At 38.5% G+C, this 22,641-nt stretch overlaps 1 protein-coding gene across 5 annotated transcripts in view; it reads left to right on the forward strand.

The window, feature by feature from the left end:
- Window positions 1–22,641, forward strand: part of JMJD1C (jumonji domain containing 1C) — a 307,273-nt gene that overhangs the window by 45,792 nt on the left and 238,840 nt on the right. For 4 of the 5 annotated variants that reach the window (XM_030848207.2, XM_060286515.1, XM_030848210.2 and 1 more), the window contains exon 1: window positions 15,746–15,913. The exons of the other annotated variant lie outside the window; for it this stretch is intronic. In XM_030848207.2, the coding sequence (XP_030704067.1) occupies window positions 15,746–15,913 (168 nt within the window). Of the gene's footprint in view, window positions 1–15,745; window positions 15,914–22,641 lie in introns of those variants that run through there. 5 annotated transcript variants of the gene reach the window in all.

Consider the following 22,641-nt stretch of genomic DNA (forward strand, 5'->3'; position numbering starts at 1 on the left):
AAGAAGAGATACAGGTGGCCAAGAAGCACATGAAAAGCTGCTCAACATGACTAATTATTATTGAAATGCAAATCAAGACTACAATGAGGAATCACCTCACACCAGTTAAATTGGGCATCACCAGAAAATCTACAAACAAAAAGTGCTGGAGAGGGTGTGGAGAAAAGGGAACCCTCTTGCAGTGTTGGTGGGAATGTAAATTAATACAGCCACTGTGGAGAACAGTATGGCGGTTCCTTAAAAAACTAAAAATAGAATTACCATATGACCCAGCAATCCCACTACTGGGCATGTACCCAGAGAAAACCATAATTCAAAAAGACACATGCACCCCAATGTTCATTGCAGCACTATTTACAATAGCCAGGTCATGGAAGCAACCTAAATGCCCATCGACAGACAAATGGATAAAGAAGTTGTGGTACATATATACAATGGAATATTACTGAGCCATAAAAAGGAACAAAATGGGGTCATTTGTAGAGACGTGGATGGATCTAGAGACTGTTCCACAGAGTGAAGTAAGTCAGAAAGAGAAAAACAAATATCATATATTAATGCATATATGTGGAACCTAGAAAAATGGTACAGATGAACCAGTTTGCAGGGCAGAAATCGAGACACAGCTGTAGAGAACAAATGAATGGACACCAAGGGGGGAAAGTGGCAGTGGGAGTGGTGGTGTGATGAATTGGGTGATTGGGATTGACATGTATACACTGATGTGTATAAAGTGGGTAACTAATAAGAACCTGCTGTGTAAAATAATAAATACAATTCTAAAAACAAAAATTGTTTATGACATAGAGCTAGAAAACATCTTAAGTCACCTAATATTTTTCCTTGACTTTAAAGAAGAGCATAAATTATTTTATTTTTGAAAATTCTGAAGGGTATTTCACAATTTCCTTCAGTAGCCCATTTTAGTATCTAAACATATCGTTTTGAACTTAAAAAAGATCAAACTCTTCTGTTTTAGCAACTTGAGACTTAGGTCAATTACCCCTAGGCTAATAAAAATGCTAATCTTTTAAAAATTTTGAAACAAAGGGTGATAAAGAATAACTGTCTCAATCCTGGTCTGGGATATAAATTTTGTATAACAAAATTTACAATATTTTAGGAAGAAATCAGCATTTCTGATAAAATGTTTTATAATCATATGTTCAATCTAATGGAATTAAACGTTTTGAGAAACTAGCTCTCTATTGATTATCAGGCAAAAGTTTAATAGTTTAACAAAATATTCTCTTTTTGTATTAGTGTAAGCAGTCTGTTTTTGTTGTTGCTGTTGTTTTTACTGGATGTCTCTAATTGGACTGAATCTTTTAGTTGACTTGTTTTAGGTCTCTTGTGGCAATTTTGAAATAAAACTTCATACGTGCTCATAATTTTAAAAAAAATACCATACTCATCTACTTCCTTAGAGCTTTTTTTTTCCTTAGAGCTTTTGCTGTTAACTCCTCTCCCTCTCCCCAACCACTGTAAGTTTTTTTTTTTTTTTTTTTTTTTTTTTGCAGTACGTGGGCTTCTCACTGTTGTGGCCTCTTCCGCTGCGGAGCACAGGCTCCGGACGCGCAGGCCCAGCGGCCGTGGCTCACGGGCCCAGCCGCTCCGCGGCATGTGGGATCTTCCCAGAACGGGGCACGAACCCGCGTCCCCTGCATTGGCAGGCGGACCCTGAACCACTGCGCCACCAGGGAAGCCCCACTCTAAGTTTTTGAGTAACTAGATCAACTGTATGAAGCATCCTGCAGACAGTTCTCCATAAACATTGTTTTGTGTGGAGCTTTTCCCGGGTAATGGGCAGGAGTGAATTGAGATTTTATTTGCTGGCAACTTGCTGAAATGCAGGTCCTCTGTGTTACTGATTAAATCTGAACCATTATTCAGTGAAAGTTGTGTTAAGGTTCACATTCTTTGGTGAAAGTTGAAGTGCCTAACAAGAACAGGACATTTACTGTAATTTGAGATGAGCCATTATTAAAGCCAAGATTCTCCAGAAAATAATTTCAATTACTGGATTACTTTTCTATTGCTGTGTAATAAATTGCCAGAGTTAGCAGCTTAAAACAACACAGACTTATCATCTCACAGCTTCCGTGGATCAGGAGTCTGGGCACAGTTTAAGCCGAGTCCTCTGCTCGGGGACTCACAAGGCTGCAAATCAAAAGTGTTGGCTGGGGCTGAGATGTCATTGACACTGGGTCTTCTTCCACGTTCACATGGTTGTTGCCTGAATTCATTTCCTTCCAACCGTAGAACACAGGTTGACTTGCATTTTCAAGGCTGGCAAGAAAGTCTCTGACGTCTAGACCCTTGTTTAAAGGGCTCACCTTCTCAGGTAGGCCCACCAGGGGAAAATCTCCTTTTTGATTAATTTAAAGCCACCAATTAGGGACCTAAATTACATCTGCAAAGTATTTTCACCTTTGCCATTTAAAACAACATAATCATGGGAGTGATATCCCATCACCTTTGCCATATTTCATTGGTCAGGAACAAGTTGCGAGTCCTACCCACACTCAGGGAGAGATGATTGTACAAAAGCATGAAGCTTATTTTGTTTGTTATTATGCAGACAATATTAATGGAACTTGAAGTAGAAGAGGAAAATAGTCACACATAATCCTGCCAGCCGATGACTAAAAATGTTTTCCTTTGGCTGTGTGCATGCATAAATTTTATAAAGAACCTATAGAGCAAAGATCCAATTTTCTGTTGCTCTCTACTTAGGAAAGGCATTTGTTTTGTTATTTACCTAATATTTATACTTGCCACTTTTAAAGAATGAAATTGTTTTAGGTGACTATGTATATTACTGGTTGTCTTAGGTTAATCAAGGTATAATTCACAAACAGTAAAAATCATTGTTCTCTGTGTATAGTTTTGTGTTTTGATAAGCACATGTATTTATGTAACCAGCATCACAATAAAGACATAAAATATAATCTTGTGCCCATTGGTAGACAAGCCCTCCCCCCCTGCATCCCAGACCTTGACAATTACTGGTGTATTTTCTATCCCTGTAGTTTTGCATTTTCAAGAATGTTGTATAAATGGTATCATATACTTCAGAGCCTTTTGGGCTTTTCCTTTCACTTAGTACAATGCATTTGAGGTTGTGTAGTAAAGGAATAGCATTCCTCTGACATAGTAAAAAATACATATTTTGTCTTTGTCCCTGGTTCCTGGTCTAGAACCCCTAAAAACCCTTGAAAGGAACATTTTCTGTTATTCATAATAAGCCTTTTCCAACCATGTCTGACTTGAACTCTTGGTGGGTCCCTAGATAGCTTCAGAATGGTGGCTAGTTGCCAGAGGAATCAACAATGTGATTAGAGGTTGGAACTTTCAGCTCCATCCCTGGACCTCCGAGGAGGGAGAGGGTTTGGAGATTGAGTTCAGTCACCAGTGGCCTATGATTTAATTAATTATGCCTATTTAGTAGAACCTACATAAAGACCCTGAAACAGTGGGGTTCGGAGAGCGTCAGATTTGGGAAACACATCCACTTGCTAAGAGGGTGGCACACTCCCAACTCTGTGGAGACAGAAGCTCCTGTGCTCAAGAACCATCTGGACCTTGCCCTGTGTGCCTTTTTATATGACTGTTCACTTGTATCCTTTATAATAAACTGGTAATAGTAAAGTTTTCTCTGGAGTTTTGTGAGCCATTCTAGGAAATTAATGTACCTGAAAGGGGGTGGGGTTTATGGGAGCCCCCCCCCGCCCTCGACCTTGTAGCCAAGTTGAACAGAAGTATGGGTAACCTGGGGACCCAGTACTTGCAACTGGCATCTGGAGTGGATGTCTTGTGAGACTGAGCCCAAAAGCCTGAGGAGTCTAATACTGACTGAGTAGTTAATTGTCAGAATTGAAGTGAATTGTAGGACACCTAATTGGTGTCTGGAGAGCTGGAGAATTAGTTGGTGTGAGGAAAAAATGCACACATGTGGTGTCAGAAGTGTTTTGAGTAAAAGTCGCTCAGTTGTACCTAAAGGTGCCTAAGGTTTGGCCTTGCCCAGCTCCTGGGAGGTAACCTTTAAGCCCTTGGAACGTCCTGCTTAATAAGGGTGTCTTTGTTTACTTGGGAGCATTTGGCCACCCCAGACTGCCTATCCTGACAATGTGGCTGATAATTGCGTGGAAGCCTTGGGCTGTGTGGTATCAGTTTGACCTATAGACGAGCTGAGACTAAAGTCAGCCATGCAGATGGTTAGCCCTACCTATGTTTCAGACCTCGGATAAAAATGCTGGACACTGAGCCTCGGGTGAACTTACTTGATTGCTTATACTCCATGCACATTATCACAAGTTCTTGTTGGGGGAAGTAAGCGCTGTGTACACAACTCCACTGGGAGGGGACAGCTGGAAGCTTGGTGTCTTCTGGACCCTGCCGTATGCCCCTCTTCCCCTTATTGATTTTAATCTGTATCCTTTTGCTATATTAAACTGCAACCCTGAGTAAAATGGCTTTTCTGAGTTTTATAAGTCTAGTGAATCATTGAACATGAGGGTGGAGTTGGGGACCCCTGAATTGCGGAGGTTCATTCATATTATTTCATGTATATGAAATATTGAATTATTTCAGTGTTGAGTAGCACTCCAAAGTTTGTTCATTCCCCAGCTGAGCCGGTTGCATCTAGCTTTTGGCAATTACAAATAAAACTTCTATAAACATCTGAGAACAGGTTTTTGTGTGAACATAGGTTTTGATTTTACTTGGGTAAAAATACCTAAAAGTGGGATTGCTGGGTTATATGAAAAGTTTAACTTGATGAGAAACTTCCAAGCTGTTTCACGAAGTGGCTCTACCATTCTGTACTCGTCCCAGCTACTACTGTATGAGAGTTCTAATTGCTTCTCATTCTCCTCAGTATTTGATAGTGCCAGTTTTCTTTTTCTTTTAGCCATCTTAATAGGTATGAAATGGTATCGCATTATAGTTTTTCTTTCCATTTCACTAATAACTAGTGATGTTGAGTATCTTCACGTACTTATTTTCCATTTGTATATCTTACTCGTTGAAGTATCTGTTCAAATTTTTTGCCCATTGAAAAATTTTAAAAATTATTGTTTTGAGAGTTCTCTAAATTTTCTGGATACCAATCCTTTATCACATATGTGTTTTGCAAATATTTTCTCCTAGTCTGTGACCTTTGGAGAGGAATTTTTAATTTCAACAGTGTTTAATTTTTAATTTTATGGATTTTAAGAAATCTTTGTCTAACTCAATATCATGAGAATTTTCTGTTTTCTTCTAAAAGTTTTTTAGCTTTTCAAATATTTTACATTTAGGTTTTTTATTTATTTTGAATTGATTTTAGTATATGGTATGAGAGATGGATCAAGGTTCTTTTTTTGGTGTATGAATGTCTAATCGTTCTAGCACTATTTGTTGAAGGGATTATCCTTTCTCCATTGAATTACTTTTTTACGTTTGTCTATCAATTGACTATATATGTATGAGTCTGTTTATGGACTCTCCATTTTGTTCTATTCATCTATATGTTTACTCTTCTGCTTATGTCATGCTGAGTTGATTAATGAAGCTTTACAGTATAGTCCTGAGGTAAGATACTATGAGTCTTTTAGTTTTGTATTTTCAAAATTGTTGTGAAAAAAACCTGTTTTGGTTGTTCCGGTTTCTTTTTCTCTTTTTTTAATTTTTTAAAAAGTTATTTTTATTTGTTTATTTTTGGCTGCATTGGGTCTTGTTGCTGTGTGCGGACTTTCTCTCTAGTTGCAGTGAGTGGGGGTTATGTTGTGGTGCATGGGCTTCTCTTGCGGTGGCTTCTCTTGTTGTGGAGCACGGGCTCTAGGCACGCGGGCTGCAGTAGTTGTGGCTCGCAGGCTCTAGAGTGCGGGCTCAGTAGTTGTGGTGCACGGGCTTAGTTGCTCCGCGGCATGTGGGATCTTCCCGGACCAGAGCTCGAACCTGTGTCCCCTGCATTGGCAGGTGGATTCTTAACCACTGCACCACCAGGGAAGCCCCTGTTCCAGTTTCTTTACCTTAACTTACTGATTTTAGAATCAACTCGTTGATTGCCAGCATCAAAAAATTTGCTGGTATTTTAATTGAGATTACTTTGAATTTGTAGATAAACTTGGGGCTGATTGAGTCTTCTAATACATGTTTATGGTATATCTCTTCACTTATTTAGGTCTTCTTTCATTCATCAGTACTTTGGAGTTTTCAGCATGGAGAGCTTGTACATATTTTATTACATTTACACACATTTTTATTTGTTTGGGTGCTATTGTAAATGGTACTGGTTTTAAATTTAGATTTCTAACTTTTTGTTTCTAGTGTATGGAGACATAGTTGATGTTTGCATATTGATCTTGTATCCTGCAACCTTGCTAAACTCATTTATTAAAGTTCTAGAAGCTTTTTTGAAGGTTCTTTATGATTTTCTATGTAGACAATCATGCCATTTGCAAATAGAGGCAGGCTTATTTCTTCTTTTTCCAGTCTGTATGCCTTTTATTTCTTTTCTTTTATTGTACTTTCTAGGACTTTGAGTATGTTGTTATTGAATAGGAATGGTGACAGCTGATGTCCTTTCCTTGTTCTGAATCTTTGGAGGAAAACATTTAGTCTTTTACTGTTAAATATGATGTTAGCAGTAATTTTTTAGTAGATGCATTTTATCAGGTTGTTTAAGTGCCCTTCTCTTCCTGATTGAGAATTTTGTCAGGAATGAGGGTTGGATTTTCTCAAATGTGTATTTTTTGCATTTGTTGATGCTATCATATTTTTCTTCTTTAGTCTGTTGATCTGTTGAATTATACTGATTGATCTTTTAATGTGGAATCAACCTGCATTCCTGGAATAAACCTGCATTGGTTGTGGTGTTATCCTTTTTATAAATTACTGAATTTGATTTGCTAATATTTTGTTGAGGATTTTTGCATGTATGAGGGATAATGAGTTTTCTTTTCTCGTAATTTCTTTGTCTGATTTTGGTATCCAGGTTAATGCTTACCTCATAAAATGAATTTGAGACTTTCCCTCCTGTTCTATTTGTGTAGACTTTTTTCCCACTTTTTTTTTTTTTTCCTGTTTAGTTTCAGCTTTGGTAATTTCTTTTGACCTGTCTTCAAGGTTATTGATTCTTTCCTCAGCTGTGTTAAGCCTGATGAGCCAGCCAAAGGCTTTTAAAATTTGTTACTGCAGTTCTTGTTTTCAGCATTTCAATTTCAAAAATAGATGTTTTTGTATAATTTATAGAACAGGTAATGGTAACCAAACATGCAGGCACTGCCTTGGTGATCAGGGAAGTCACCCCCATGGCTAGGCTTATAAATTTTGATTGAATGCCAGCTATCATTGGCAAGGTAAGAGAGATTTAAGTATACAGTATTTATGCCAAGAAGTAGGCATGACTCTTATTCCATTAAGCTGTTAACATGGGGGGTTGAATCAGTCTTGCTTGAAGTTGATGAGGTTTTATGTTTTTTTGTTGTTGTTGCTCTGGTTACCTTCAGTGTATCGTCAACTGTAAACACTTCTATCATCACCTCATGCTTAAGGTGAGAGTTGATTTGCTGGAAAGTTTAACTCAATATTTTTACTCTGCCTCTATGTTTAAGCCTTACTTGTATATCTGAGAAGCTCTCTCTGTACTCTTTTGTTCCTTCTCTACTAGTAGAATGCGGTTACTTATTACTGGGAGCTCTTTTGCCTTGTGGTAGGCTAGGGCCCTGGGAACTCTAGCTTTGTGGTGGTGGGCATCAGGCCTTACTTTTTTGTCCTAGATCAGCGTTAGTTTTAGACAGGCTCTGTTTCCTTCTCTTCTCAGTAATCCTGCTTTTCTCCTGATAATAGTAGACCTTTATTGTTTGGGGACAGGATGATTTCCTGTCCCTCTCTCAGGGGTAGATATTAGCCTCTAATTTGAGGGAATTATAAAAATTTGAATCATAAAACTACCAGAAGAAAATACAGAATACCTGTGTATTTTCTAAGCATGGCTTAAGGCCAAAACAAAGATTTTAGCATATTTGTGTAAAAACTTAAAACTAGTGAATATCAAAAACAAAGTGCAAGTGGGGAAAGAAACATCCATGAAAATTTAGCTGTGAAAAGCAAATGAAACAATTGACTTTAAGATAATTTTTGTAATTAGAATAATTGAAAAATGGATTTTTAGCCATTATAAACAAAGAAGAATATAAAGGCATGCAAGCCAGAGGTTTCTAATATAAAGGTTACTTGTAATGCAGAGTATCTCAAAAATTCCTCCATTTGGAGTTAATTCTGCTAGGTTATTTTAATATGATAGTTTTAAGAGCAAATTTGGAGAGAAGAGGAAAGAAGTGATTCTACAAGGGTGTTTAAAAAACTGTTGTTTAATTGGGAAATCTTTTGGTCTGTATTATTAAGTTTGTATGTATTAAATGATTGATATGTATATCTTCTGTGAGAGCTTTGAGATAGAAACTTTCTGGCTAAAAACATTTGTTTTCCTAAGCAAAATTACTTTTGTCAATCCTTTAACATTTTTCAGGTTTGAACCTAGCATGTATCAGGAGAGTGTACTTTGCTGCTTGCTGGATTATTCAGAAGCTTTAGAAGCAAATTTTTAGGAACTTCATTGATTATATTAGCCTCTACTTTTTCTGTATGATTCCTAGAGAAGCAGAGGGGTTTGCCCAAAGTGTACAGTAGTTAGCAGTAGAAGTAACTTAGACTTCTGTGACTCTTGCTCTTTCATTAAATTACATTATGTGACTGATAATTTTAAGTTTGCTATATTTGAGATATACATCTTAAAATACCCGTTTGTAAATGGCTCTAAGGCATGGAGATTGACCAGTTTTAACCTAAGTGTATTTGCATACTTTGTGAAAAGAGAAGTTGGCTAGTTTTCTGAATACTCTTGGCCTAATCTTAGATAATATCAAAATGTGCCTTGAAGTAGCAGAATGTTTTGGGGATGTTGATTTGGATTTTAAGTTTGTAGTTAAAGTTTTTTCCAGGTCTCTTTTTTATGTGTGTCAATTTTGATTTTTGAAGAAAACATCTAGGGGCCTCCAAATACTGAGCTTCTGTGAACATAGGCCTTGGAATTGGAACAGTATTTTATACACGCTTTAATTGAATAAATAAATTATATGTAATAGTGAAGCACACGTGGAGCCAGAAGACAATGCTTTCCTTTATATAGAGTAATTTATTTTTATTGGATATTTATGTTTTGTAGTATGTTATAAATCTCATTATATGTAATCATGTGGCTTTTTCTAGAATATGCCAAAGAAAAGAATGACTAAAGATTTCCCATATTTCACTGCTAGGTCTTGTTTTGTTTTGGTTTTGTTTCTTTGAAGACAGATGCCATTAATTTAAGAAATGTGTCTCAGAGCAATGTGTACTTGACCGTGAAGTTTCGTCTGTGGGGAGGAACTTCAGTGGAGTAAGCATGCTGAGATTTTGAGTCAGTATTACTTTATTTATTTATTTATTTGGCTGCGTTGGGTCTTCGTTGCTGTGCGCGGGCTTTCTCTAGTTGCGGTGGGTGGGGGCTTCTCTTGTTGCGGAGCACGGGCTCTAGGTGTGCCGGCTTCAGTAGTTGTGGTGCAAGGGCTTAGTTGCTCTGCGGCATGTGGGATATTCCCGGGCCACTTTTTAGCTTAGGTTTTACTTTGACTTTCCCTCATTTGTAGCTTTAAATACAAGTATAGACGCTCTTTTACTTAATTAACTTCCATGGATATAAACAGAGCCATTCTTTGGGATTTTTAGCTTTGCCACTACTGACACGTGGTAATAGTGAAGGCTTGTGAGAATAATACATACCTTTAGGAACCTGACCTGTTGATAAATGAAGGAGCTAATGTAACAATTGAAGATGCGAAGTGCAAACTGCCATCTAGCATATGCATATTTTAATGGTAGTTAATAGTGGAAGCATTTGTGTGAGGGGTGACAAACAAGAAGTCCTATGGGACACACCAGGAAGACTCTTGCTGTATGCTCAATGGCAACTTTTCATTTATTCTTTTTCTTATAGTTGCTCATTCTATAATGAGAAATTTTCAGTGCTATTATGTTCATTCTTTCTAAATTAAAAAAAATTATCATTGAAAATCAGATTTGAAGTCTCATTTTTAATAGAAAAATGTTGAAAAGAAGTGGTAGGTTCCTGCACATCCAGAATTTAAATTGGAAACTAGGTAACAAATGTGGAGGCCCAGTAGAGATTTCTTTATTTCTCCTTTCTTCCTTTCTTTTCACCTTCTTTTCGTCTTTCTCCCTCTTGCTCCTTCCACGTGGCATCAAGAAGACAGAAAGTTATGTTTGTATGTTACCTTCATCAAAGACATTATTTGAGACTGTTCTCTTTGGAATACTAAGAATAGACTGGTGTTTTGCATATATACTTATAGGATCGTTTGGGGGTTTGCGTTAAATTGGTAATTTGGTAACAGTGAAAGTTTTTCTTGTGAATTGTAACCCTTTCTCTGTATCTCTTCTTTAGAAAGTATCCTCAGGAACCACCTTGCTTTTCTGGTGAAGCTCAAGTTTCATGAAGGCTTTACATTGTACTTCCATGATGAAATGAGATAATGTATGTAAGACATTGTTTTAAAGGCGATGAATAACCCTATAGAAAGAACATGAACTCTTGTTTATGACCCTCAATTGAGAGATTCTAAGTTCCTCTTAGTTGGGTTGGATTTAGAAAAAGGTACATTTTTTGCGATGTTCATTCGTTAATTCAGTAACATGTATTGAGTATTTATTCTGCTCAGGTCTTAGTGGGTGCTGGGAGTATTGTTATGAACAAGATAAATTGTCCTCGCTTTTATGGAGCTTATAGTCTGCCAAGGGAGACAAATATAAAACAGTCTTTTACACAATAAATGTTATAAATACAATTGTGATAAGTACTAAGACAAATGGGAAAAGTTTTGAAAATCCATAATTGGGGATTTGATAATCTTGGAATCAGATAGCTTCCTTAAGGAAGTGACATTTGAGTTACTTTATCATTATCATAAATGTGGTTGAGGAATTCAGTTTAAGTGCTTAGGGAAATACTTAGATAAATATTAGTTAAGGTTTAATAATAAGCATGATAACAAATTTATATTCCATTCTACTCTTGGTCTTCCATTTGCAGAATTCAGTTGAAACTCTTGGCTTTCTTCATTTTAACATTGGCTTCCACAGTTCCTAGATATACTCATATAGTCTGAGCTCATAACCCAATCCAGTCTTTACATTTGGCAGTAAATAAAAGCCTCCAAGTTATAATAGATTTGAAAATTATTTGTTAAAATGCACTAAACTTACCTTATATTCCATTCCAGGAATACTTCCTTAAATATTAAACAAACCAAGGCATTTCTATTGTCTATCTTTCCAGATAGACTGAACTTCTTAAGGACAGAGGCCCTATCTCCAAAACCTTGCAGGATGTGAGACACATAGTAAGTGTAAAATAAACAAATCCGTTATGAATAATCTGTGTTAAATAAGGAGGAAACAACTTGGCTACTGACCTTCCTGTTTCTTTTAAGTTACTTTTTAGCATAATACAGAGGCTTTGAATCAGAAGGTCTGGTTTTGAATTCCAGTTCCTTAATGTGTATTCCTAGGCAAATAACTAATTAAACTTCTGTAAACCTCATCTTCTTCATCTTTAAAATAAAGATTTATTTACATGCGATTACATGTGTAAAGTACTTCGCATAGTGTCTGGCACATAGTAAGTGTTTCACAAATGGTGGCTAATATTATTACAAGATACAGATCTTCCTTGGCTTACGATGGGGTTACCTCTAGATAAACCCATCAGAAGTTGAAAATATCCTAAGTTGAAAATGCATTTAATACACCTAATCTTCAGAACATCATAGCTTAGCCTTGCCTACCTTCAGCATGCTTAATATACTTACATTAGCCTACAGTTGGGCAAAATCATGGAACACATAGCATATTTTATAATAAAGTGCTGCATATCTCATGTAATTGATTGAATCCTTTACTGAAGTGAAAAACAGAATGGTTGTAAGTGTATATCAGCTGTTAACCATTGTGATTGCATGGCTTGACTAGGAGCTGCAGCTTGCTGCCATTGCCCCGCATCAAGAGGGAGTATGGTACTACCCTTACTAGCCTGGGAAAAGATTAAAATTCAGAATTCAAAGTAAGGTTTCTCCTGAATGCATATTGTTTTCACATTGTCCTAAAGTTGAAAAATTCTACGTTGATCCATCTTTAAGTTGGGGACTGTCTGTACATGCACTAAACCTTTTTACATATTTGTTTTATCTGTGATGTTTAAAATATATACCTATAGTGATGCAGGATACTGGTATGTGTTAGAGCAGATAATTGGCCCTTTCTATAGTTAAACCAAGTGAAAAAGTAAAAAATAACTAGTTGGTTGTTTATGAAACTAAGTTTGATGAACTACTCATTATTGATAATTAAGTGGGTAATGGTGGCACTTATCATTGTAATGAATACATTGTCTTCCTTTATAAGTCAGGTTTTTTAATAAATCAAGTAGATTTTATAAATAAATTTTTGTAGACTTTTAAAAAACAAAACGATCCCCCATTTTATCTTGTATATAGATTAAGATAATTGGATGTACGAAATTTGCCTGAATTGATGTGTATGTGTGTGTGTGTATATATTTAATGTACATATTTGGGTTTGGGGATGGAAAGAGTAGAAGATCTAGTCTATATATCTAAATTTTCAGCTTCTGTAAACTTAGTTATTTTAAGTACTTCTGTGTCACTGTCTTCATCTATATAGTGAAGTACTATAACTTACAACTATAGTATTATAACTTCTTTTCTTTATAGTTACTAATCCTGGCATTTTCTGAGGATCTTTATGAAAGTAAAGGATGTAAGGGAACTAACTGAACAAACAAATATTTTAAGGTTTCAAGTCTGACTTTAAATTTATTTTTATTCCATGTTATTTACAGTTATGAGTTGCTGGCAAAAATAATGTAACTACAGTTGACTGTTGAACAACTCGGGGGTTAGGGGCACTGATCCCCAGTGCAGTAGAGGATCTGAGTATGACTTTACAGTTGGCTCTCAGTGTGAGAGGTTCTGCATCTGTGGATTCAACCAGCTGGATGGGGTAGTACTATAGTAGTACTTAAACGGAAAAAAACCTGCATGTAAGTGGACCCACGGTTCAATCCCATGTTGTTCAAGGGTCAACTGTACTCCCTGAAACAAAGCAAAAAAATGCCAGCAAACAAACAAAAATCCTTTAAGGCCGTTTTATTTTACATTTTAAAAAATGCACTTCAAGTTTCTCCAAAAGCAAAACATCCACACATTAGTGATTTGTTGTTGTTGTCATTGAACCCTAGGTACTGGTTGTAGTCAAGGGATTCCTAGACTGCTATCTGGAATATAGTTCTAAGAATATAAGATGTTTGAAGATATATGGCCTTCTGAAAAACTTTTTGTTTTTTTATTTGAAATGTTTTGATTGATTTGGTTGATTGACATGCTTTTCAGAGTACTTGAAAGGACAGCATTCTACATATAGAGAGGGTTCCTAGGGTCCATTTAGAGGAGCTTGCCTACAAAATTAAAATCAGCTGGCAGTTTTATTAAGGCAACAGGACAACCTATACTCTAAAAATATAATTTAGTGAATGGTATTTATGTGATAATATGTGCATATTATATGTGCATCTCTTTTCTCAAACGACTTTATATTTTCTCACTTGCTCCCAGACTATCACTGAGATTAGGAAGCAGGCAATTTCAGTTGTAGCAATTGTGTCATACCAGAGATCACAAAGCAAGTCATTGATAAATTGGTATCTGAATTTAGATCTTACTTTTTTTCTTTCCACGTGTTAGATTATTTTCACCAGGTTATTTTACTGGCTCCTTAATCCACGTTGAGACTTTAGAAATCTTAGTCTGTAGTTCTCAAGGTGATTTGCTAAGTATTATACAGTGTGTGCTAAAAGAGTGGACTTGGAAATAAGATGGCACAAGTAAAATTAAATTTTTCTCTCAACTTGCAAGTATGCATTTCTAGATATGGTTTTCCTTTGTTATCTATTACAGTTCTACATTTGGTCTTTAGAGTAGCAAAATTAGACAATGATGATTAAAATCTGTCTTGCAATTTTGGTTTTTAACCTGTTAGCTGCGGCCATGTATTTTCCATTTCAAACAGCTCAGCTTGGGTGTTGTAAGAAAGCAGATAAAAGCCTTATGTTTATTTTAAATATTCAAATTTCTAGTGTAAATTCCTTTTAAAAAGGTAACTTTTTTTTTGTGGAGGCTTAGAAAAATCTTTAAGAAACCGAAATTTAGAAAAAGTTTTTATTGGACTAGAAGAATTTTGGGAGTTTATGTAATCAGTAGTGGCCGTGAAAAAAACCCACAACTGGGATTTTGAAAACTACTTTTTAAAAAACACTGTAATGTATGCCTGAAATCGAACTTCTCACCGAGATCTATAGAGGTTTGATCTAGAAGGATTGAAGGGTTAGATCAAAGAAGGAGTAATTGTTCTAAGTTGGAGATCTGTACGTGTATGGGTTACAAAGTCCTGTTGTGATTGGACGGGAAGAAAACATAATTTATTTTCCTGAACTATGATTGGCCAAAATCCTTTTCTTTCCACGGTATTTTCTAACAACTGAATCTGGAGCCTTTCTCTGTTTTTATTATCTGATCAGTGAGTTTGGCGTATGTACTAGTACTAAAAGTACTCAAATTGGTGCAGAGACTGTGAATTTTAAGAATGTTGACAAAAAGCCCTCAACCGGATGTTTGGCTTTCTTACAATAAAGCAGTATCGCGGTGTAAATCTCTGAATAGCTCAAACCCAGAATGAGTATCTCCCCAAAACAGGAAGAATGAAAGGATGACAGTGTTATCTTCATTTTCATTTAAAGTCGTGGACTGTGTTTCTGTCGTGACCGAGTTCTGTGGGCTTATTTTTCATTTGAAAGTGTTGCTCTGCTTTGCAGCCTGGACTACGGGACTGTTAATTCAGGCAAAATTGCGGCTAACTAAGACTGCAGGCGCCATGTGTTCTGAAAAACATCACTCTGGAGATGCGGCTTTTAACCTTGAGTTTGTTTTGTGACCCAGAGTGGAACCAGCACACTTCACTTTCACCTCACCCCCAACTCCCCCACTTCTCAGGGAGCGACGAGTAGAGAGGTGGACGTCAAACACTACGTTTCTGAAGGACTGCACTCCTTTCTCCCGCCCCACTCTGTTTTTTTATCCTGGCTGGTCCCGCAGACGCTGCTGCAGCGTCGGGCACTACTTTCCGTCTGCGGTGGTTCCTCCGACCCTGTCCCGCGGCTCCCTCCCCCAGCCCGCGCCGGCGGAAGGAGACGCGCGGCGCTCCTTCAATCACGCTAGTGGATGGGGAGGCGGAGTAGTACTGGCCGCGGCGCGGTGGCTGTAGCGGCCGGCGCTGCCTCGGGGCCTGAGACGGCCGTGTGGAAATTTCTGTCCGTTTCTTTCTTTTATTTGTGGAACTGCAGCCAGAGGCTGCAAGTCGGGAAGACCAGGGGAGCGCTGAGGACTGTGAGAGACCGAGGTCGCTGTGCCCTTCTGGGCAGAGCGTCCAGTGCGCCCCCGAGCCTGCGCTCGCTTGCGGGGCCGCCGCCTTCCCTAGGTCAGCTGTCCTCGGCATGGGCGGCCGGTAGGAGCGGGGTTTCGGTGATTTCCTGGCAGCTGAGGAGGCAGCGGCCACTTCGGCAGCGACGGCTATGGCGGTGGAGACGCGGCCGGAGCTGGTGGGGAAACGGTTCCTGTGCCTGGCGGTCGGCGAAGAGGCGCAGCCGGAGCGCGGGGAGAGCGGACGCTGCTGCCGGGGCTGGCGAGCGGGGGTTATCCGAGCGGTGTCACATAGGGACAGCCACAATCCCGACTTGGCGGTAAGAGAGCGAACTCCCCTCAGTCTTTCGCCCGCGGCCGCAGCCCCACCCCTGGTCTCGCAGCCGCACCTTGTGGGGTTACCTCTGGCACCTGGCTCAGCCAGGCCAACTGGCGGTCACGCCCCTCTCCTGCGCTCTGGGCCGGTTTGCCCACGTGCCCTGCCAGGATCGCCTCCTCCCCGCGAGGAACTTCCTCTGCGGGGGCGGTGACCCCCTCGGGACTCCCCGGCGCCCGCCCGGGCCCTTTGGCCGCTATCCAGGAGGGATGCGGCCGCGGAGACCTTACGGAAAGGCGGGGTTGCCAGCCGGGTGCTGCGTGGGCGGTTGGGGGTGGGGGCGGACCCCTCGCTCGTGGCGGTAGGGGCCCAGCCTCACCTGCCTCTCTGTGCGAAAGTCTTAACGGTGCAGGCGTTGGAGACTGAAAACTTATCCCGTAAGATTGCTGAAGGGGAGGGAGAAAAGGAAAGAGACAGAGCTTTGGTTTTCCAGTCTGTCCTGGGATTCTTGTGTGTTTTCGAGGCAAAGGCCCTGGCAGTGGCGGGGGCCCTGATTCAACCTTTTCCTACAGTAGATGCTTGGATTTCTAACAGAAAACGATGAAAATGAAAACTTTTGGTTTGGAGGGCCATGGAAATTATTATCTCCCTCCCTCTCTCCCTTCTTTTCTTCCGTTTGTTTTTTCCATAGTGTTGTGTTTTTTTGTTAGAAGGGAATAGTGCGTTAAAGTCATCCATTCCTGGATTTTATATGATTTTAAATGAAGCAAGAAATATTGTAAGTTAAAACGTTTAAGATTCTGCAGAACCCTAAAGTGTCTTTTTCTTTGCTTGCTTTTCCTCACTTGTGAGCACTGCCAGTGTTTTCTTTCACTAGTGTAGGAGTGTGCAAGATTCTGAGACAGGATATGCTGTTAGTGTTCCAATAACGTTTTCACTGGGGGACATGTTGGAGTTAAGGAGCCAAGGAGAGGCGAGACACTGACTAGGCTTTGAAAGGTTGACTTATGAATACATAATCCATGAAATTTATTGGTAATACTGTGGGGTATTTAATTTTTCAGTGGATATTTAAAATTTGGGAACTTTCTTTTTGTTTATATGCAGGTTTACAATTCCGAATTTACGTGTACATATGTATCTTAATACTTTTGTTGGAGTTTTTGCGTGTTTCTGTTAACTCCGGTTTCATGAACGTAGTCAGTGATATGGTTTCTTGCGGAGTGTGTTAATGTCAACTTGATACTGCAAAATATATTTGCAGAATAGAAGTAATTTTGGAGATTCTGGTTGGTTATTCTCGTTGAAAAGAAGAAAAAGAGAATCTTCCTTAAAAAAAAATCCAAACATTTCTTAATGGTTCTACAAATTGTGGCAATTCAGTGTTTGTGTAAAAAGCATGTGCTTATTTTATTTTTCCTCCTTTTACTCTGATATGTAATTGTCTTGGTTTTATGTGGAAGATAGATTATGGGTCAGCTTTTTTTTTTTTTTTTTTTTTTTCCGGTAAGTGGGCCTCTGACTGTTGTGGCCTCTCCCGTTGCGGAGCACAGGCTTCGGACGCGCAGGCTCAGCGGCTATGGCTCACGGGCGCAGCCGCTCCCCGGCATGTGGGATCTTCCCGGACCGGGGCACAAACCCGCGTCCCCTGCATCGGCAGGCGGACTCTCAACCACTGCGCCACCAGGGAAGCCCTTGGGTCAGCATTTTTTAATTGTTTCAAAACAAACATAGAATGATATTTTGTGTTTTCCTAAAAATTTTGTGTTTTGTTTTAGTAGATACGTGAAAATTGGGAAGTATAGTGTTAAATTACGAATGTCATTGGCGACGGTCAAGTTATCGAAGTTAAATATATTAAAAATTTTTTTGTATGGGAATTTAAATTATATGAGATGGGGGGTTTACACATACCATGTTTGAAAAGGCAAGATGATAAATTGGGTATTTAAAAATGAAAAGTGTACGTGGATGGAGGGAATCAACTGGAAAGAAGAGGAAGGAGTTTCCTCAGATGATGGAAACGTTTTGCATCTTGATTGTTGATTACACGGGTGCATACATATGTCAAAACTCATTGAATTGTGCACTTAATATCTGTGCATTTCCTATATGTAAATTTTACCTCAGAAATGTGTTTTGAACTATAACTATGTGAACCTTTGACAGTTTTCCTGTAACAGTCTTAATTTTAAAAATTTATGTTGTTACAGTGTAATCTGAGTTTTTTAGCCTGGAACCTACAGATTTAGCGTTACTTCCAAACTTTCTTATATTTCTTTTTTTGCATTCATATTTTCTAAGTTAAACTTGGGACAGTTTAGCATCACCAAAATGCAATTCGCGTTGTAGACTTTTGTTACTGCAGAATAAATCAAGCCCAAAGGAGCGCTTTTTTAAAAAAATTAATTAATTAATTAATTTTTGGCTGTGTTGGGTCTTTGTTGCTGCTCCTGGGCTTTCTGTAGTTGTGGTGAGCGGGGGCTACTCTTTGTTGCGGTGCGCGGGCTTCTCATTGTCTTGGCTTCTCTTGTTGTGGAGCATGGGTTCTAGGAGCACAGGCTTCAGTAGTTGTGGCACGTGGGCTCAGTAGTTGTGGTTCGCAGGCTCTAGAGCTCAGGCTCAGTAGTTGTGGCGCACGGGCTTAGTTGCTCCGCGGCATGTGGGATCTTCCCGGACCAGGACTCGAACCCGTGTCCCCTGCATTGGCAGGCAGATTCTTAACCACTGCACCACCAGGGAAGCCCCCCAAAGGAGCTTGATCAATTACTTCTGTGTATTTTTTTTGGTTACAAATATATGTAATTTAAAAACTGCAAGTTCATTAGGAATCTCAGATATGTATGTATTTATGGCACATGATTTGGAAGGATAATTATCAGAACTTGAAAGTAGTTTAGGGGATGCTTGGTCTCAAAAGTTAGTCAGTTATTCTTATTTTTGGTCTTATGTATGAGGAATTTCCACATGCATTAATTTCCTATACTACTGTTAACTAATTATCACAACCTTGGTGGTTTAAACAATACGAATTGATTATTATAATGGTTCTGGAGATGATAAGTCTAACTTCTGGGTCTCCATGGGCTAAAATCAAGGTGCGATTAGAATTGTGTTCTTTACTGGAGGCTCTAGGTCTCACTTTTAGAAGCAGCCCACATTCATTGGCTCGTGGTCCTCTTCCTCCTTAAAAACCAGCAGTTTGTCTCTGTTTTTCTCTAGTCACATCTCCCTCTTGACTCTCCTGCTTCCCCTTACACTTTTAAGGGCCCTTGTGATCATATTGGGCCCACACAGATAATCCAGGATAATCTCCCCATCTGCTAATTAACAACCTTAATATCATCTGAACCCTGATTCTCCTTTGGCATGGAATTTAACATAGTTACAGGTTTCATGTATTAGGACATGAGCATCTTTGAGGTGGCATTATTCTGCCCACCACACCATGGTAGCAAAAATATTCTTTTACAATATGACCATGATTTGATACAAATAAATTAAGGCTAAAATTATTGTACTTTTTCCTGCTGTGAGTTTTAGCAATATCACTATGTGATCTCTTAAGTAAATGAGCTTAATTTGTAGAAGCTGTACTCAGCTGTGCTTGTATAATTTCACCTATTTTGTTGGTGACTTTTAAAAAATGGCTTGAAAAATCTTCTGGGATATCTTGGAATTACATTAACCAACAAAAGACTTTATCTGAACCCTTTTAATTAAGGAGGACCAAGTTGTTGATTAAATTGAAATACATAAAATACATTGTGAGCCCTCAGCATGTTTTCTTTTTTGTAGCTCCATTGTTTAGAAAGGTTCTTGAGTTGTTATACATGTTGAATGTTTATTACTGCCCTACTTTTTCAGGAACTTTCTAGAAGATTGATAGTATTATGGAAGGAAAGCTGACAGTTGAGACAAGTATGGTTGCATAATATTCAACCTTGAATAATATTGTCATGCTAATTATAGAGCAAAAATTGATTTACTCTTTGCTCATTTTACTACCCTTGCACAACTTAACAGCCCTTTATTTATTTACTTATTTATTTATTCATCCATTCAGTCACTTACCCACCTACCTTCCCTTGAAGCTTAATGTGATTGCATCATTGTTTCACGCTAATCCTATCCAAAGTGTGAATATTTTTAAAAAATATATCAGGTTTTCATAAAACATTCCAGGTTACTGTGACATTTTGCAGTGTCATTGAAAATCATTTTTAATCTGGTTAGAGACCTCCCCACTGGGATTCCTCATTTTGGATGCAGTCATCTATTTTCCTTTCCCACAAAAGTTTCCACTTTTCCACACTCCTCTTTTTTTCTTTTATCTTGGACTTTAGTCTTCCAGATTAAAATCTAAGAGTGTGCTGTTTGTGTTTGAGTCTGCTTCTTGAGAATAAAATTCCCAGAATTTTGCACTCGACTTTGTGCTGTGTTGCATAAGAGGTTAGATATTTGCTGAGTGAATGAGAAGTTGAAGTACATTATACCCGATAGATCTTCATACCAAGGACCCAGTCCTGTTTCAAATGAAATAGAAACTGCTCTGGAGCTCCTGAGAATGGACACTTAACAGATTCACACTTGGGATGTCTGGATCTTGGGTCAGTTATTTTTTTCCTCTGTAGAATAATGTTTCCATCATTTCTATTTTTACACAAGAATCCTTTTGAGTCAATATCCTTTATATTAATATATTGCTTGAAACAAATACAGAGTCAGGGAAGAAGTAAAGTCATAATAAAGGAAGGAAAATATTAACTGGAGTATTCAAAAATTCAGGAAGGGATGCTAAGAACTGAATTACATCTTGATTGCAACATAAAAGAAGAACACAGATACAACAACAAAGGCAACACACACACAAATAAAAACTTCCGTTTCTTGGTGAAAGAAGCTAACTCTTTTTTAATGTCAGTAGAGAAATATGAAGATATTTTGTGTACATTGAAAAAAAGCGGTTTTACAATCATGGAACATTTTTCTATAGCGCTTATAAAACTTTACTCCTGGCTACCATTAATACTAAATTTGATAACATCTTGAGTTCTTTGGGGACTCATTATTGGATAGAAAGGAGCAAATGCACACAGTTTCTGAATGCTCATACCAAGTTGCTTTATGAGTGATATAATATAATTTTAAATCTCTTTCACAAGAACAGTGTTCTCAGCAAATGTTTTATTTGAAGTACAATGAATCAATGTGAAGTTACTTGAAAATAGTTGTTTTCTAATAGTCCCTTGTCAAAAACTCAGATTGAAAGTTTCTTGTAGAGAAATGAAAAGTATGGCAATTATTGTTACCTATTTTTTAACTTGAAAATTACTCTCTAATAAAAAGCATTCTACAATTAAAAAAAAAAAAGTACCAGGTTTTAGGACTTCCCTGTTGGCCCAGTGGTTGGGACATGGCCTTCCAATGCAGGGGGTGCAGATTCAATCCCTGGTTGGGGAGCTGGGATCCCACATGCCTCATGGCCAAAGGACCAAGAACATGGAATGGAGTCAATGTTGTAACAAATTCAATAAAGACTTACAAATGGCCCACGTTGGGCTTCCCTGGTGGCGCAGTGGTTGAGAGTCCGATGCAGGGGACGCGGGTTCGTGCCCCGGTCTGGGAAGATCCCACATGCCGCGGAGTGGCTGGGCCCGTGAGCCATGGCTGCTAAGCCTGCACGTCCGGAGCCTGTGCTCCGCAACGGGAGAGGCCACAACAGTGAGAGGCCCACATACCGCAAAAAAAAAAAAGGCCCACATCAAAAAAAAAAAAACAACAACCTTAAAAGAAATGTTATCAGGTTTTTTCAGTACCCAAAAGGAACAAAAAATCATAGTATTGTGTTTTATAGACCAAACATGTAAATTTGTTTGTATTTGGGGGAATTTTCTAAAGCTCACTTAGTGAGGAGTAGCTAACTTTGTAATATAGATTTTAAGCTGTTCTAAACTGTGTACTACCTGTAGATTAAAGTTACTTTGCAAATCTTATATGTCCTATGTAAGTATCTTAAATATGAAAACTGTGTTTTTCTGCTTAGCTGTCTCTTCATTTAAGTTTCATATTGAATTGGTGGTATTTGATTCTTTAAGTTTTGTTAGGATAATTCTTTAGGTAAGTCTAAAATGTATATCGTAATATTGCTAATACTAATTTCTGGTCTAGGCGCACAGTGTTGAATGAGTTAATGAATGTATTTTATTTCATTGCTCAGTATGACCTGGATAAGTTAACCATAGGGAAAATTGGTTTAGCTGGTAGGTAGAAAAACTTTTATGTCTGATTTGAGTACATACAGGTTCCGCTGCCACCCCCCCGCCCCGCCCTTGAATTTATATTGTGATTGGTCCTAAAGACTTATGTACAGGAAAATAAGTATGTAAACTGTAGCTGTGGTGGTACGTAACTTGTGCAGTTGTAACCACTAGCTGGTTTTAAAAGTAGACAGCCAACCAGTAAATGGTGTGAAGTGTATGTTTCTGTGTAAAACTAAATAAAGGATCTTTTGTTTTTTCCCTTTTAAACAGTCATAGATATATCCTGGCACGTATTGTGATGCCATTAATTTAAAATAGAGAATGTGGGCTTCCCTGGTGGCGCAGTGGTTGAGAGTCCGCCTGCTGATGCAGGGGACACGGGTTTGTGCCCTGGTCCGGGAGGATCCCACATGCCGTGGAGCGGCTGGGCCCATGAGCCATGGCCGCTGAGCCTGCACGTCTGGAGCCT

The sequence above is a fragment of the Globicephala melas genome, chromosome 16 (assembly GCF_963455315.2).
Source record: "Globicephala melas chromosome 16, mGloMel1.2, whole genome shotgun sequence".
NCBI lineage: Eukaryota > Metazoa > Chordata > Mammalia > Artiodactyla > Delphinidae > Globicephala > Globicephala melas.